Source organism: Lichenostomus cassidix, chromosome 12 (assembly GCF_008360975.1).
Source record: "Lichenostomus cassidix isolate B80296 chromosome 12, HeHo_3.0, whole genome shotgun sequence".
Classification (NCBI taxonomy): domain Eukaryota; kingdom Metazoa; phylum Chordata; class Aves; order Passeriformes; family Meliphagidae; genus Lichenostomus; species Lichenostomus cassidix.
In genome coordinates, this window is record NC_139493.1 from 1328213 (window position 1) to 1342545 (window position 14333).

Sequence of the window (14333 nt, forward strand, 5' to 3'; positions counted from 1 at the left end):
CAGCTACAGCCTGGCCCACCCTGGAGCACCAGCAGCCCCTCGAGCTCCCTCATCAACCCAGCCTGGTTCATGTGGGTTGTTCTGAGAGAAACACCCTGTCTTTGAGAAAGTGTCAGAGATGATGAACTATGTCTGTCTATGGTCTATCCCAGTGGTTAACAACTGTGGTTAGAAATATGTGGTTAAGCTCCTTTTCATGTCACTAACTTCCAGTCACTGATATTTTTTTAAAGTTTGTGTCTCTTCTGTAGTTATTCCCAGGAACTTGGTCTCCTCTCCCCTTCGGAGTATTTACATACTCTGTGAAATGTTTACCTAACGTTTCGTGCTAAACTGAAAATACCATTTTTGCTTGCTGGCTTTTTATTCATCATTAATATAATTTTCTGTGGTGGATATTTTTTGGCACGTTCCTAATATTGCAAATCATTAACAGGCTGGATGGTAGAACCACATTAAAAAAAAATAAATCAGCAAAGAACAGGCACATTTGCTGGCATTAGCATTTAACTCTAAGACCTTTGACATATGTAACATACATAATTTCTAATGATGAGTGGAAGAGAAGCTCAGCTAACTCCCCAGCAGTCCAAGGGAGCAGGATTATGGAGGCAGGATAACCACAGGGCAGGGAGAAATGCTCCTTAACGTGTCTCTCACACCAGCAGTCAGTGACAAATTGGATTTTAGCCAGCAGAACTGACACCTGTCCTTTGGAGAGTGAAACCATAAAGCACAGCAGTCTGGTACCTTTGTGTAAGGTGTACAGAGGACAGACCCAGGTAACTAATCCACTATAAATGTAACTAATCCACAATAAATTCAACGATGAGTGAGCCTGTGCCCAGTGCAGGATTGTTAAATGGGGATAAAGCCAGGCAGCAGCTGAAGGCAGCAGATTTCCAGCTCTCACCTCAGAAAGCCTTGCCAGTGTGTGCTGTATGTCCCCTTTACTGGGAACACCTTTCCCTGCCCCATTACCTGATCTGCCCCAAAGTCACGACTGCTCTGCCAGCCAAGAAAAGGAACAACAGTTGGATTGTTTCACATGGAACAGCTTGACTCTCCACCCCAGACTAGTTCCAGGCTGGGCTGTCTGACTGATCCTGGGAGAAACAGCCCCAAAAGGCAGCAGCAAGGTTTGGGCAGCTCTGCTCAGCTGGGTTTGCTCCCCACGAGGGGTGGCCTGGCCTGAGGCAGCCTTGGCTGCAGGAGTCACCCCGAGGTTGCCATCAGCCTGCAGAGCTCGCAGAGTTCCAGCAGCCACACCCTCCCCGAGCTGTTTCATCAGCCACAGAGCCCTGCCAGACCATCCCAACACATCCCCAGGAATTCCCCAGCAAAACAAGCTTTTGATTACCAAGGAATCAGGGAAGGCAAAGCCCCAGCAAACACCTCACCAATTAAAGCAAACCATTCTAGTCTCCTTCCCCATTTCTCTAATGCCTGTGAACAGAAAATACCCCGTGAACTTGGCCAGCCGGGGAGATCTGAGAGAGGAAAGTCCCTCCAGAAAGAGGAGAAAGCTCAGCAGTCTGGCTTCAACTCAGGACATTTTATTCCAACACTAAAGAGAAATCATTGCAGGTCCCTCAGCTCGCTCGGGTTATCCGGCCAGGCTGCCAGCACGAGCTAATGCAAAACTTGTGTGCTACTTCATCTCTGCAGGAAGAGTTTGCCACCCCCAGACGAGTTCTTAGAGCTGGACTGCTTCAAACAAGCCACATTTTAAGGAGAACTGCACTAGCACAAGCACTGAATTAAGCACAAATGCCAGCCCTCTGCATTCTGCCTAAACATATTGCGAGGGCTTCCACTGCAGAAAATTCCAGCCTAGCTTTGCTTTTGGTCCCTCCTCATTTATTTATTTTAAATATCGCTAATCCCTCTCTCTTGAAATCTCTCTTACGTCCTGCCTTGCTGGAGATCCATCACTTTGGGCATGAGTGATGGATATCATTAGTCTTGCATAGCTTAAGGAAATGGCAGCTGAAATATTTCACACTGAACATACTTCACAGTTTGAAATAAACCCATAAGGAAAATCTGCCAGAACACCTCAATTGCCTGGTTTTTTTTGCAAACTGTAAAATAAACTTTGTCCTGAAAGCAGAAGGAGGACTTCCCAGCTCTATTTTCCACAAATAAGACAAACTCTCCCTGCCATGGGCATCCACCCTCCATCCTGCACAGCTCTGCTCTTTGCTGGAGGTTCTGCCCACCTCATGGGGGGATGTTTTTTGGGGATGAGGAGTGGGCAGAGCTGACCTGTGGAAATGCTTGTCTGTCCTAACCAGCTTCAAATGAGACCAGCAGCAGAACTACACCAGGAAGAGCCCTTGTATCCTACATGTTCTCCTAGTGCCAACACCCAAAAGCTTGATGTAACTTAATTTCACAGAGGAAAGCAAGAAAAACCCTCAGAGAAATACAGTTCCCTCACACCCTTCCAGAGCCAGAAGGAGCCCTTGGAAGCATGAGGTGACACTGGTGAAGGCACAGTGGGGAACCACAGGGGGAACTGTGGGGTCTGGGCTCACAGATTGCCTTAGGAATGTGGGAGACCAGGGGTCTGCCCTGCTGTTAGCACAGAGCTGATTTGGGTTCCTCCTGCATCCCTGTGGGAACACACAGTGCTGGGGCAGTCAGCTCAGCCATGGCAGGAGCATGGATCCCATTCCCCATGGCAGGAACACTGATCCCATTCCCCACAGCAGGGCACAGATCCCATTCCCCATGGCAGGGCACTGATCCCATTCCCCATGGCAGGACCACTGATCCCATTCCCCATGGCAGGACCACTGATCCCATTCCCCATGGCAGGACCACTGATCCCATTCCCCATGGCAGGGACACTGATCCCATTCCCCATGGCAGGGACACTGATCCCATTCCCCATGGCAGGGACACTGATCCCATTCCCCACGGCAGGAACACTGATCCCATTCCCCACAGATCCCACTTCCCCACCGAACTGGCGAGCTCTGTGTAGGTGTGAGAAACAAGGAAGTCTGCAGACTCCCCAAAAGAAAAAATAAAAGTGTAAGATCTTCTTGAGAGACAGAGGAATTAAAGAAAACCATAGCAACAAGTCAGTCCACCTACCCAAACCACCCACCCACCACCAGTTTCATTTGCTGACGCACTTCAAAAACAAGCTGGCTCCTACCCGCTCTGGAAGGTGAGCAAGCCCTGAGAGCTCATTAAATTCCCTTCTCAGCTACTCTTGTGTGCCTGCAGCTAGTGAGCAAGTGGGATATAAATAGAAGTTATATAACAGCGCTTTGTTGATTCCTGTGCTTACCAAAAAAAAAGGCAGCATGACCTTGTTTTGCTGAATAGCTTTGCCTCTGCCTGCTCGGGGAGGACTTTAATCCTGCTAGGGATCATCTTGAAAGTTTCTGTTGGACCTGGATCCCATGGAGAGGAATTGGGAGAATTAGTGACTGACGTCCCTGCTCCTTGCAGGACCTGGATCCCAGTGGAATGCTGAGAGGATTCCACACAGGAGCTGCTACCCAACCATGAACACCACAAGGCCACCAAGACACAGCTGAGGTAGCACATCTCCTCCTTTTTTTCCACCTACACTGCTCAGCTGCACAGATGGGCACCTCAAAATCCAGCAGAAAACTTCTCTTTGGGAAAAAAGGCTGGGAGATGTTCTGCTACAGGAATACTGATGGCCCAAACATACCTCAGAAAGCAGTGGGAGCTGTAGCTCAGGTGGAAAGATGAGGTGGTATTGTTACTATCTCACCTCACCCAACCTCAGTCTCACCTGTGCATCCCAGAGCCCTGAATGAAAGCAGAATCAGCAAGGATTCCTCACAGTGCAGTATCAGTGGGGCTGGGTTGTTTTGAACGTGGTGATGTCCAACAGCTGTGGGAGACTGAGACTCCACCATGCTAAATCCATTTAAATATATGGGAAGATGGCTGTGATCCTACAGGTTGGCATCCTCAGTCTCCTCACGTGCTGTGCAGCAGCAGAGCATCAGGACAGAGGTTTCCTCGTGGCTGCTGCAGGTCCTGTGCCTTCTCTGGAAAGCAACTGCACTGTCAAGGAGGTCAGGATTTGCACCAGGTTTCCTTTTGGAGAGGACTCTTCCAGAAAAGGACAAGATCTCTGCCCACAGTTAAAAAGTCCTGATCAACTTTTTTATGTCATGTTTGTAACATACTCAGAAAGTAAAAAAATATGGTGTGTTTTACCTTGAGGAAAAATTAAAATGGTGATAGACACAGGTGATTGTTGAACACATGCCGAGAGCTTGCTGGTTGTGCATTAGCTTCCTAAACAAGTGTCATTTAAACAATGTAAAAGAAGATATAACATCCTGTATCAAAGAATTCTGCTTCTTAGAAACAAACAGCAAATTTAAGACTTGTTTCATCAAGGACCAAAAGTTCTCAAGTACTATTTACAGAAGTGTAGTGACCCAAAGACATTCTTGCCTCTGAAGCCTTTGACATCACGTACAATTGTCTGTGCTCACTGATATCTGTGACTGCTGCAAATCTTGCAAGTAATAAATCTGATTTAAAAAGTCCAAACCACAAATTAAAGCACCACTCTGTCACTAAGCCAACATTCTCTCCCACCAACACTCTGTAATGTTTTACACAGTTGTCCCCTCATTTTGCAGGGCAGTTGCAGCCACAGAAAAAAGAAACAAAGCATTCCTGCAACCCAATAGGACATTTTGGTCACAGTATTTCACAGCCAATGCTACACTGAGCTCAAGGACACAAATTTGCCTTGAAGCCTCTGCTCTCTCCAACACAAGGGTTGGGGACAACCAGCACCAGTGGAGGTTGTCCACTGGGTACCTCCAGCTCACTGGGCTTCCCTGGGTCCCCCAAGAGCCAGAAGCACAAAAAACTGGGTAGCTTTGGATTCAATTCCTTTTGTGCATCAATCCTGCAATTATGCAATAACTATCAATCATCTCTGGACAGCCTGAGGCACAGAAAAGGAGACCACAACTCACCATGGTGGAGTTTCCTCAATGCTGGCAACACACGAGGAGGAATGTTGAGAAATGTCAACTGAGTCTGAGTATGGAGCAAGGGTTGGGGTGGGAGAGTTGTGTGAGTCCAGTCCAGAATTTCCTAGCCAGCCTGACTGATGAGGAGGTGGCTGCTGGGATCTCTGTATCCATGAGCAGCATGGCCACAGCCCCAGGGAGCACTCAAGGGAGGCCACACAGATCCTTTGGGGAGGCTAAACCAACAAGCTCTGGGAGCTCAAACAGCTCAAAGCCACAAGCTTTTTGCACAGTCACAGCTCAAAGGAACCTCATGAATCCACAAAGAGCTCCAAGCCACCATTCCATACACCATGCACTCACTCTTGCCATGCTGTGATGGACGCACAACTCTCCAGGTCACCACCAGCAGCTCCTTGCTGCTGCCTCAGTGACTTGAGGCACCTGGTGGCACTGGTCCTCATCCCATACTCAGCTGCTGGGGAACAGAGGGGTGTGGAGCACATCCCATCATCATCCTCTGTGCAGGAGCAGCCACTCTGCCCAGATGCCTTAAAGCCAGGAGCAAATCCCATTTCTTTCCTGGAAAATAATCACCTTTTCCTTGTGTGCCAACTCCCATCACCTCATCCTCTGTGTATGCAGCCCACCTAGGGGACAACAATGGACAAAGGGGAACGAAGGCACCACTCTATGAAGTGGCAGATGTGCATGGTGTCACCTTGGGGCAGCACTTAAAAACTGCCTGAAACAACCAGTGTCATCTACCTCATCTTACCTTCCCCTGCTGAAAGCACCAGCATGTGTGTATGGGTAATTTGTCACGCAAGCTGACTTTGGAGAAGATCCCTAATTAAAGGAGCAGAGTTTCCACGGAGAGGTGTTATGTAAGGGACTTTACTTGCCATTAACTGCCACCGACCAAGGAAAGCCGAAACTCGGTGGAGGTGAGGCACACCAACGGCACATGGAAATTTTATCTAGCAGACGAGAGATGAGCATTGCAGGACAAGTCCTCAGCAATTTCCTGCGCTGTCACTCATTGCCAAGGCTGCTGTAGCAGAGGAAAGCCTCCCGTGCTGCCACTTGTGTGGGAAGGGAGCAAGGATCCATCCCTTCCTGAGGAGACACAGCTCCGAGTGCCCAGGAGCACCAGCACCTACCAGAGCATTCCCTGCTCTGGAGAAGGGAGCCCAGGGCAGCCCCAGGACAGCAGCCAGGCACTGGCACCCCAGGAGCAGGGCACACTCAGCCCCAGGACAGGAGCCAGGCACTGGCACCCCAGGAGCAGGGCACACTCAGCCCCAGGACAGCAGCCAGGCACTGGCACCCCAGGAGCAGGGCACACTCAGCCCTCACCCCTGGAGCAGTGTGGGACACCCCCAGGGCGGATGCAGAGCCGCTGAGCCAGCGCTCCCCAGGGGGAAGCTCAGGGTTATATAAATTAATAAAGGGGTTGATGTAATTTGCAGCTCAGTGAGTTGCAGCATTTGTCAAGTTAATTTGTCTGGTGCTGACCCTGTGGTTCCACCTCTGCTTGTGTCTCCGTGCAAACGAGGGCAGACATCCCACTGACACCCAGGGCTCCTGCTGAGCCACCACAAGGTCACCACCATCCTGCTACCAAAGAGCCTGACTGCCTTCCTAAGTTAATTCCAAAAGCTAAACCCCAGCAAGTTTCCTCCCAGAGAGCTGGAAGCAGGCAAAGACCTTCCCAGAAGAGCTCATTTGCCACATTCACATTCAGCCCTGCAGCAAAACACGGAGCAGCGTGGGATTCACTGTGCCACACAACACCAGCTCAGCCTCCTTCCTGAGGTGAACCAGGAGCATTTTCTCTTGTCCTGCTTCTTCCCCCACATTCATTTCCTTAACAATACAATAAAAATCCCTCCTGCCGATTACAATAAGGAACATTTCGAGATTTGCTTTTCTGCAGGAGTTGGCAACCACCTACTTTGCCTACCCTTAATACTGGCCCTGCCTGTACCTAATGAAACAGCAACACCTATTCCAGCTATCCCTTCCCAGCATCATGGGGATCTGTTCTCTCACTGAAGCTCATGGGAGTTACCTGGGAACTCCCATTATTAACCATATTACAATCATCATGTGCAAGTTCCTGTGTGTTGGTACAAACCTTCTGCTGCACTTCAGGCTGAATTAATTTCCCGTGTGAAAACCTGGAGTTAAGAAAATGCCATGCAGGGGTGACACATTTCTGGCTTTGTTGCCAAAGAGCCTTTTTTACATAACCTGTCCCTATCCCACCACTTTCCTATTCTCAAAGGCCTGTAGACAGAGGCAATTGAAGTTCATTAGAAATTATTCAAATTGAGCACAGAACAAACTTGTTTGGAACACTATCAATCAAAAGCTGCTAATAATAACAAAAACAAAAAAAGGTGAAATGAAGATAAACTGTGTTAGACCTCAAAGACAAAGCTGGCTGCTTTGGCTGGGTCGACTTTCACAATGACAAATGTATCCAATGCAGGATGAACACAGTTATTAGTCCAGAGACTGAGAATGATTCTTCCACTGGCACTTACTGGAAACTGCAAAAGAACTGCAGAAAATCCACTCTGCAGGTCGCAGAGGTTGCCAAGCCCTACCTACCCACTCTGCAAAACTTACCAAAAGAACACAGGTTAGAGAAAGATCAGGATAAAACACAAGGAACGTACTGGGTTCATTTTCCTAAGTGCATCTTATTTCCAAAAGCAGCCAAATTTTGCAGTGTATTTTGTAAAAATTCCTACTGTGGGGAGACCATCACTCTGCTGCACTCAGTAAATCTTCATTGTGCCATAGCCAGAGGCTGTTGTACAAAACCCATCAGCCTTGCAGATTAGCAAGTACCCACACAGCTCTCCTGAGCAGCTGGGCTGCACCCAGAGCCCTCTGCATTCTGAGCCATTCTTCCTACGTGGAGACAGCAAGGCTTGATCACTCGAGTTCACAGTCCCAGGATACCAGTTTAACTTGGCCATCACATCACTCAGCAATCACCTGGGAGACAGAGCCCTGAACAGATGATTTTCCTAAAGAGCAAGCCTCCACCTTCTCTTTGATTCCCAGTGTGGAGCCAGCTGTTCTCCCAGAAGTTAAGCTTTGTGGTTGGTGGTTTCCACAATGAAGTCCTACTGCCTTGGCTCTCATGACTAAAGCCCTCCAGAGAGCTCAGAGTGCTGAGGACATGCTGCTCCCCACTGCCAATGTCCACTGTGTGCTGGAGCCACTGCAAGGCACCAGAAAACACTCTCTGAGCACCAGGAGTTTAACCAATGCAGAGGAAAGCCACAGAACATGTCTGTGCACTGATTATGCTCCTTTTCTGCCTTTTGCTCCCAAGGCCACGGAGTGTTCTAGCACGGAATATCCACATCCCAACCGCTCCACGGGATATTTTCAATAACATCCCGTCCGTGTTTGCATGCATGAGTAAGAGCTGCTGGGTGTGTCTGAGCCCTCAGAGCTCACAGCACTAGCTGTAGGCATCACAAGTCATTTGGTTCCTAAAACATTCTGTACTTAGAAGCAGCCCACACTCCAGCAGAGCCCCCTCCCAGCCCATCCTGCAGACACCTGCCAAGCACTTATCCCTGAGTGGGAAAGGATGGAAAAGAGCCACTCTGGCTTGTGGAAGCACATCTGTAGAGGCTGGAGAGCAGCAGGAGCTGGCAGGAGTGCACAGTGTGGGGTGGAAGCACCACTGCCCTGAGAGCCATCCATCACTCCTGACCGCAGGGTTATTCCACAGCCTCCCAGCTCCCGGTTACAGACAGCAAATGCAAACTAAACTATCTCCCTTTTGGGCAAAAATGATGTCTTTGGAGATGGACTGCAGATTTTCCTGTTGGCTTTCACTGGTTGAGCTAAGGAATCTGCTTCCAACATGGATTTGTGCACAGTGGGAAGTGGCTTTGCTCAATCCTTTAGCCCTGGAGTCCAGCACAAGCAAAGGATCTCCCCACATCAGGCTGGTGCAGAGTTTGTTTTCCTTTCCAGCATGACAGTGCGAGGTTACCTGAGGCTCCCTGAGAGCTGTAAAGATGAAAGCTCAGCTTCCTTTACATTAGAGAAGAGCAGGAAATTTAAAGCACTGTCCCGCAGGAATGTTAATCCTGTCATTGCAATTTAAGGTGACATAGGATTTTCAACACTCAATTCCTGCTTTGTCTTTTGCAAAGACGTTTCATTCCTGAGCCTATACGAAGGGGAGTAATGAGGGTACTGATTACAGAAACAAAGTGAAGGAACCCAAAGACATTCCCTATCACCTCAAGGGAAGTTTGCACAGACAGAGGAGGTGCTGCTGTAGGGATCTTGGTGTGTTTTAACAACAATCAGTTATACCTGGTCAGGACTCAGCCCCACGGACAGACTGCAAACACAACTCATGCAGACACAAAAGAATAAGATATCACATATTCAATCATCTTTGTAAGCAAGTTTTGCTGGAATAAGGTTTTACTTTCTGTTTGGAAGAATATGCTAAGAGCTCATTGGTGTATGTTCATTACAATCCTCACCAGGGACAATTTTCACTCAGGTGAATCTAATCCTTATTGAAATCACAGAAAGGAAGAACAGTAACATTGCAGGAGAACAGTGATGGTCTGGAGTTTGCAATCCACTTATTTAAAATTCTAGTCTGAAATTTAACAGCTTGTTGTAAAAGTCTCTGAGCACTTTGCAGTTGCTTAAACTTATCTGTAAGAGCAGTCAATAACTTACCTACAAAGCTGTTTTATTATACATTCCTCTGTATTGCCCTGGGAAAACACCTCAATTACCCAGTGCCCATGCAAACATTTAATAAGTTCACTTTTGCATGGCAGACACTAATATTTCCCTTAATTACAGGTCAAAGATCATTTAGTCATTTCCCCTCCCACCTCCTTAACCCTCTCAAGTTTCCTGGATTTCACAAAAACATTTCCCTTCCCGACACGGTTCAGGCACGAGATGAAGTTTTCCATTTCCCTACCTGTATCGTGGTGTTCCCACCTTCCAGCAGGGCAATGGCCAGCAGGATGCTCTCGTGGAAGACTCTGTCACTGGTGGCATTCATGATGAGATCTATGACCAGGTTGGAAGCACCTTCTTTATCCAGGTGGCACTGGACATCGGCCAGGCTCATCTCCCCTCGGCTCATTGAGCTGGATCCAGAGCTTCCTCCTGTAAGGGTGATCATGAGAAAAACGTTGGCTTTGACCCCGTGGGGATGGCAAGGCCAGGCTGGGCAGGGCTTGGAGCAACCTGGGACAGCAGAAGGTGTCCTTCCCCTTGGAAGGGGTGGAATGGGATGAGCTCTAAGGTCTCTTCCAACCCAAACTATTCCATTTTATTCTATGATTCGATTTTTAGCAAGGGTCTCAAACTACATCAACTCCACTGGATAACTGACTTCAAATGGAGTTTTTGCTCATCCTCTCCCAGAATCTCTGCAATACCATGAAATGGTTTTCTTTCAGACATGGTTAACAATCTGACATCCTTACGAGCACATTTCTCAGGTATTATTGCAAATATAAATTGATCAGGATTTCTAAGTACATTTATTCAAAGCAGCATCACAAACTTCAAGCCAACCCAAGGTAATCAATGGGAAGTACGAATAGCTCTGTCTGCTTAATTTTAATCTCAAGTGTAGTCATCCATGTGCAGAGTTTTACTTTTTGGGAGTTCGCAGAAAAAACCGTGAGGGGAAACCATTGTGATTTGAGCCATAAGGTGCAGATATGTCAGGAAAGCACAGCCCCAGGGATGATGAGCAGAACATGCCCTACCTCCCGGGCTGGCCTTGCCGGAGCTGCTGGCAGACAAGGGGCCGTTGCCGAAGGCGGTGAGGCTCTCGCGCCGGCCGGCCGCGCGCATGTTCCCGTAGTAGCGATTCACCAGCACCTGCCGCAGGGCCTCGCCCTGCAGCCAGAGAGCAGAGCAAAGTCATCATGGGAGCTCCACACACACACCAACCACCCATGGCCACTGGCACCAGCACCCTTCTGGGGTGAGGGATGGGGAATGGAAACCCTGGAGAGGTGGAAAAATCCACTGGGCAGCTCCCGATGTGCTGGGGCAGGCTGGGACATCAGGGGGGTCTCATGGGGCTCAGTAAGATTATGGGCTCCCCCATGCAGTTCAGGTTTTGTGTAAACCTTTCCAGACATTTAATTTTCAGAGAGTTTTAATGAAGCTCTATTGTCCCAGTCTTAAACGCAAGAAAGTTGCATCTGTACAGCACCAACACAAAGTACAGAGTACACAAAGTTAGAGGTGGATTAGAGGAAGAGGAACATTAGAAATGGTTTTAAGGAGCAATGCAATCTCCTCACACCTCTCCTATTTTGCCATCTCACCAACCCCACAGGCTGTGCTGTGCTGTCCCTCCATCAGCAGCTGCTGTGATCCATCAGCTGCCAAGTGACCCTGATGGATCTCAGCTTTGTTCCTTGCTGGATCCCAGTCCTGTCCCCTGCTGGATCCCAGTCCTGTCCCCTGCTGGATCCCAGCTCTGGTCCCTGCTGGCAGCTGCCAAGTCACACCAGCCCTGCCATCCCAGCACACAGCAGCTCCTCACATAACCCCAAACCCCGGAGCATGAGCCAGCTGAGATCCAACACCTCCAGGTGGAACGTCACCCACTGCTGCCACTTCAGCCTCCACAGGAATTCCCAGGAATTCAGGGAGCTGGACAAAGCCAGCAGCACTGCCAGCACACAAGCACCACATGGGGATTAAGGGATTTTTGTAAGGTTTTTGTGCACAAAGGAAAAGTGGGGATTATTGTCACCAGGAGCTGCTGCCCTGCCAATGGCAGTGTGGTGACAGCAGAACCACCCCGGGACAGTGCTGCATAGGGGAGGGAGGGGCTTTTCTGAGGAGTCAGGAAATAAATAATAATAAAACAAAATTGATCTAGCCAAAAATAATTTCATGTCAAAAATGTGTCAGATGACCTAAAGCATCTTATCTTTAATTCCATTCACAAAACATGTGCTTGTCACTGATTTTCAGTTGTATTTCAAATGAAATTAGTTGTCTGACTATGGATTCAAGGTGTCATTGAACACCTTAGCTGACAAAAGTGAAGTCTTACTTTTTTAACTTTCACAGGAGGCCTTTAAAACCCAAGCAAATAGAACAACACAAATGTGCATTAATTGGCTTGTACAGAACTCCAGCTCTGCTGCAGTCCCACTGCTTTGATACACAGCTGGCACTCACAAAGGTCACTTCAAGAAATCCTTACACCCCGAAAGAAAAAAGACAAAAGCCTGTCTGATAATCAAGTTTTTTACCAAATTTCAGAAATCAGAAAGGCAACTTGATAGCCAGCTGGGCCCTAGGACACAAATGGTTACAAGGGAGATCTCACATTCCCTTTTCCCTCCTCTGTTGAACCCATTGGCAGCCATGGTGTCAAGGGGCATTTAAACCAGTAATCATTACTACTTGCTACAAAGATAACACACGTCCAGCCTCAAGAACAGCTGCTCAGGAGGGCAGCTGAAGCTCCTGGAGCTGCCTTCAGGTTTTCCTTGTGGCCCCTTGTGGAGAAGGAGGTGACATCTATTCCATGCTCTAAACAGTTGGGGTGAGTGGAGACCTGACCAGGACAGACCTGCAGCACCTCTGCTGTCTGAAGGTGTTGGGTATCCAAAACAAGACAGATCAACAGAAAATACAAGCAGGAACATGCCTCAAGCAGTTGTTTCTAGTCAGAGTGTGCTGGTCCGTGGTTTGCAAGTCCAGCAATACACACTCACCAGCATTTCAGATTCTAGCCAGGAAGGAAATTTTTGGTTCCTACAAATTTATCCAAACCCACCATATCAGCTAACAAAATAGGAGTATGTGATCAAAGTAGAAGGGAGAAAAAAAGAAGTGATATTTAAGAAATGTTCTAATTAATTCAGCTGCAATGCTTGGCTCCAGAACAGTTCTTTAACCATCCTGTTAGTGCTGTGCACCACTCTGATGAGGACAGTGTGCAAACAAATATCAGATGTTTGGCAGTAATCAGAAAAATCAAATATGGTACCTAGAAAAACGCAACAGCGTCCAGTTTCATCTGCATTCACACCAGGTTAAGTAAGAGTAAGTCACACAGAAATATCATTGTACGTGTATCAGCAATGCAGATGCAACACACAGCTCTGAGGGATATCAGAAACCTGTTACAAGCTTTAAAACAGACCATCTTCAATAATATTTCAGAGTGAAGCAGTTCTAGGTTGCTGCTGTTGTGTTCCCAGCTACAAGAGCAGAAGACATGGAGAAAGGGATCAGTGATGCTGATTCTGCAGCTTGGCTGCTTACAAAGGGGTGGTGTGGCCAGAGCAGCCAACCCCACCAGCAGTGATTAATGTCACCTCATAACTCAGTGATCAGCACCCAAGGAGAGTGTTTTGACAGAGTGAATGGACCAGAGCAGGACCTGAGTTTAATTTGGAGCAGCCAAGCACTTGTCCCTCCCATGTAACCCCAGAGGAGCAGCTCCAGCACCTCACTCTGTAAACATGCTCATCTCTTAGATTGCCCAAGAGCCCAACAACCAGCATTTAACCACACAAGTTTCTCAACACGACTTAGGCTTCACTGTTTAAAAGGGAAAGGTAGAGATTAGTTCTGAATGTGCTTGGCTGCTGTACATACCCTTCTATGATCCTCCAGTTGCCTCTGTGGTAGACTTTGATCAAGCTCCTGCTGCTGTGCGTGCAGAAAGTTCATTTTAAAGCAGAACAACACTCAAGAAACACCAACATCTTGGCACTCACAGGGAATATCAGGGAAGTCACAGCTGAATGCGAGGGGGGAGATGAGGGAGATGGACTGACAAGCCATCAAAACAGGACACCTGCCCTTGGGCAGCCCTGGCAGCACTGTCCCTGTGCTGTGCCACCCTCACACACCACCCTGGCATGCCTGGGCTTTGGAGGAAACACATCTGTCAGGTGTTAGAGCTCCCAGCAGCACACACAGCCCTGGGGAGCTCAGCCCACACATGCCCATGCAGACACACAGTACACCCCCAGCCCACTGGACACACACTTTGGGGGGTGAGGGACTCCAACACATCCCACCGTGGTCACTGAAACTCATTTGAGATGGGGAGGCCTCTGGGACAACCTGGGGGTGCTCCTGTCAGTGGCAGGGACTGCAGTGGGGACTCACTGAACAGAGCCCCTTGGCACCTGCTGGTTTCCAAATCAAGCCTCTCTCATTTCAGATATTTATTTTCAGGAAGGCAACTTCCACTTTGCAAAGCTGAAGCACATTGGGGTTTTGCTGCTTTAAAGCATCTGAAATAATGTAGAGTAACTGCTCTGTACA

The 14333-nt window shown here is 48.3% G+C and overlaps 1 protein-coding gene across 11 annotated transcripts in view; it reads right to left on the reverse strand.

Moving 5' to 3' along the window:
* Positions 1-14333, reverse strand: part of ITPR1 (inositol 1,4,5-trisphosphate receptor type 1) — a 147234-nt gene that overhangs the window by 42941 nt on the left and 89960 nt on the right. For 5 of the 11 annotated variants that reach the window (XM_085072234.1, XM_085072238.1, XM_085072237.1 and 2 more), the window contains 2 exons: positions 10787-10919; positions 9985-10175 (listed from right to left, as the gene is read on the reverse strand). In XM_085072234.1, coding sequence (XP_084928360.1) covers positions 9985-10175; positions 10787-10919 — 324 coding nt within the window. Of the gene's footprint in view, positions 1-9984; positions 10176-10786; positions 10920-13655; positions 13710-14333 lie in introns of all 11 variants that reach the window. The other 6 variants (XM_085072227.1, XM_085072233.1, XM_085072231.1 and 3 more) reach the window with 2 other exon arrangements.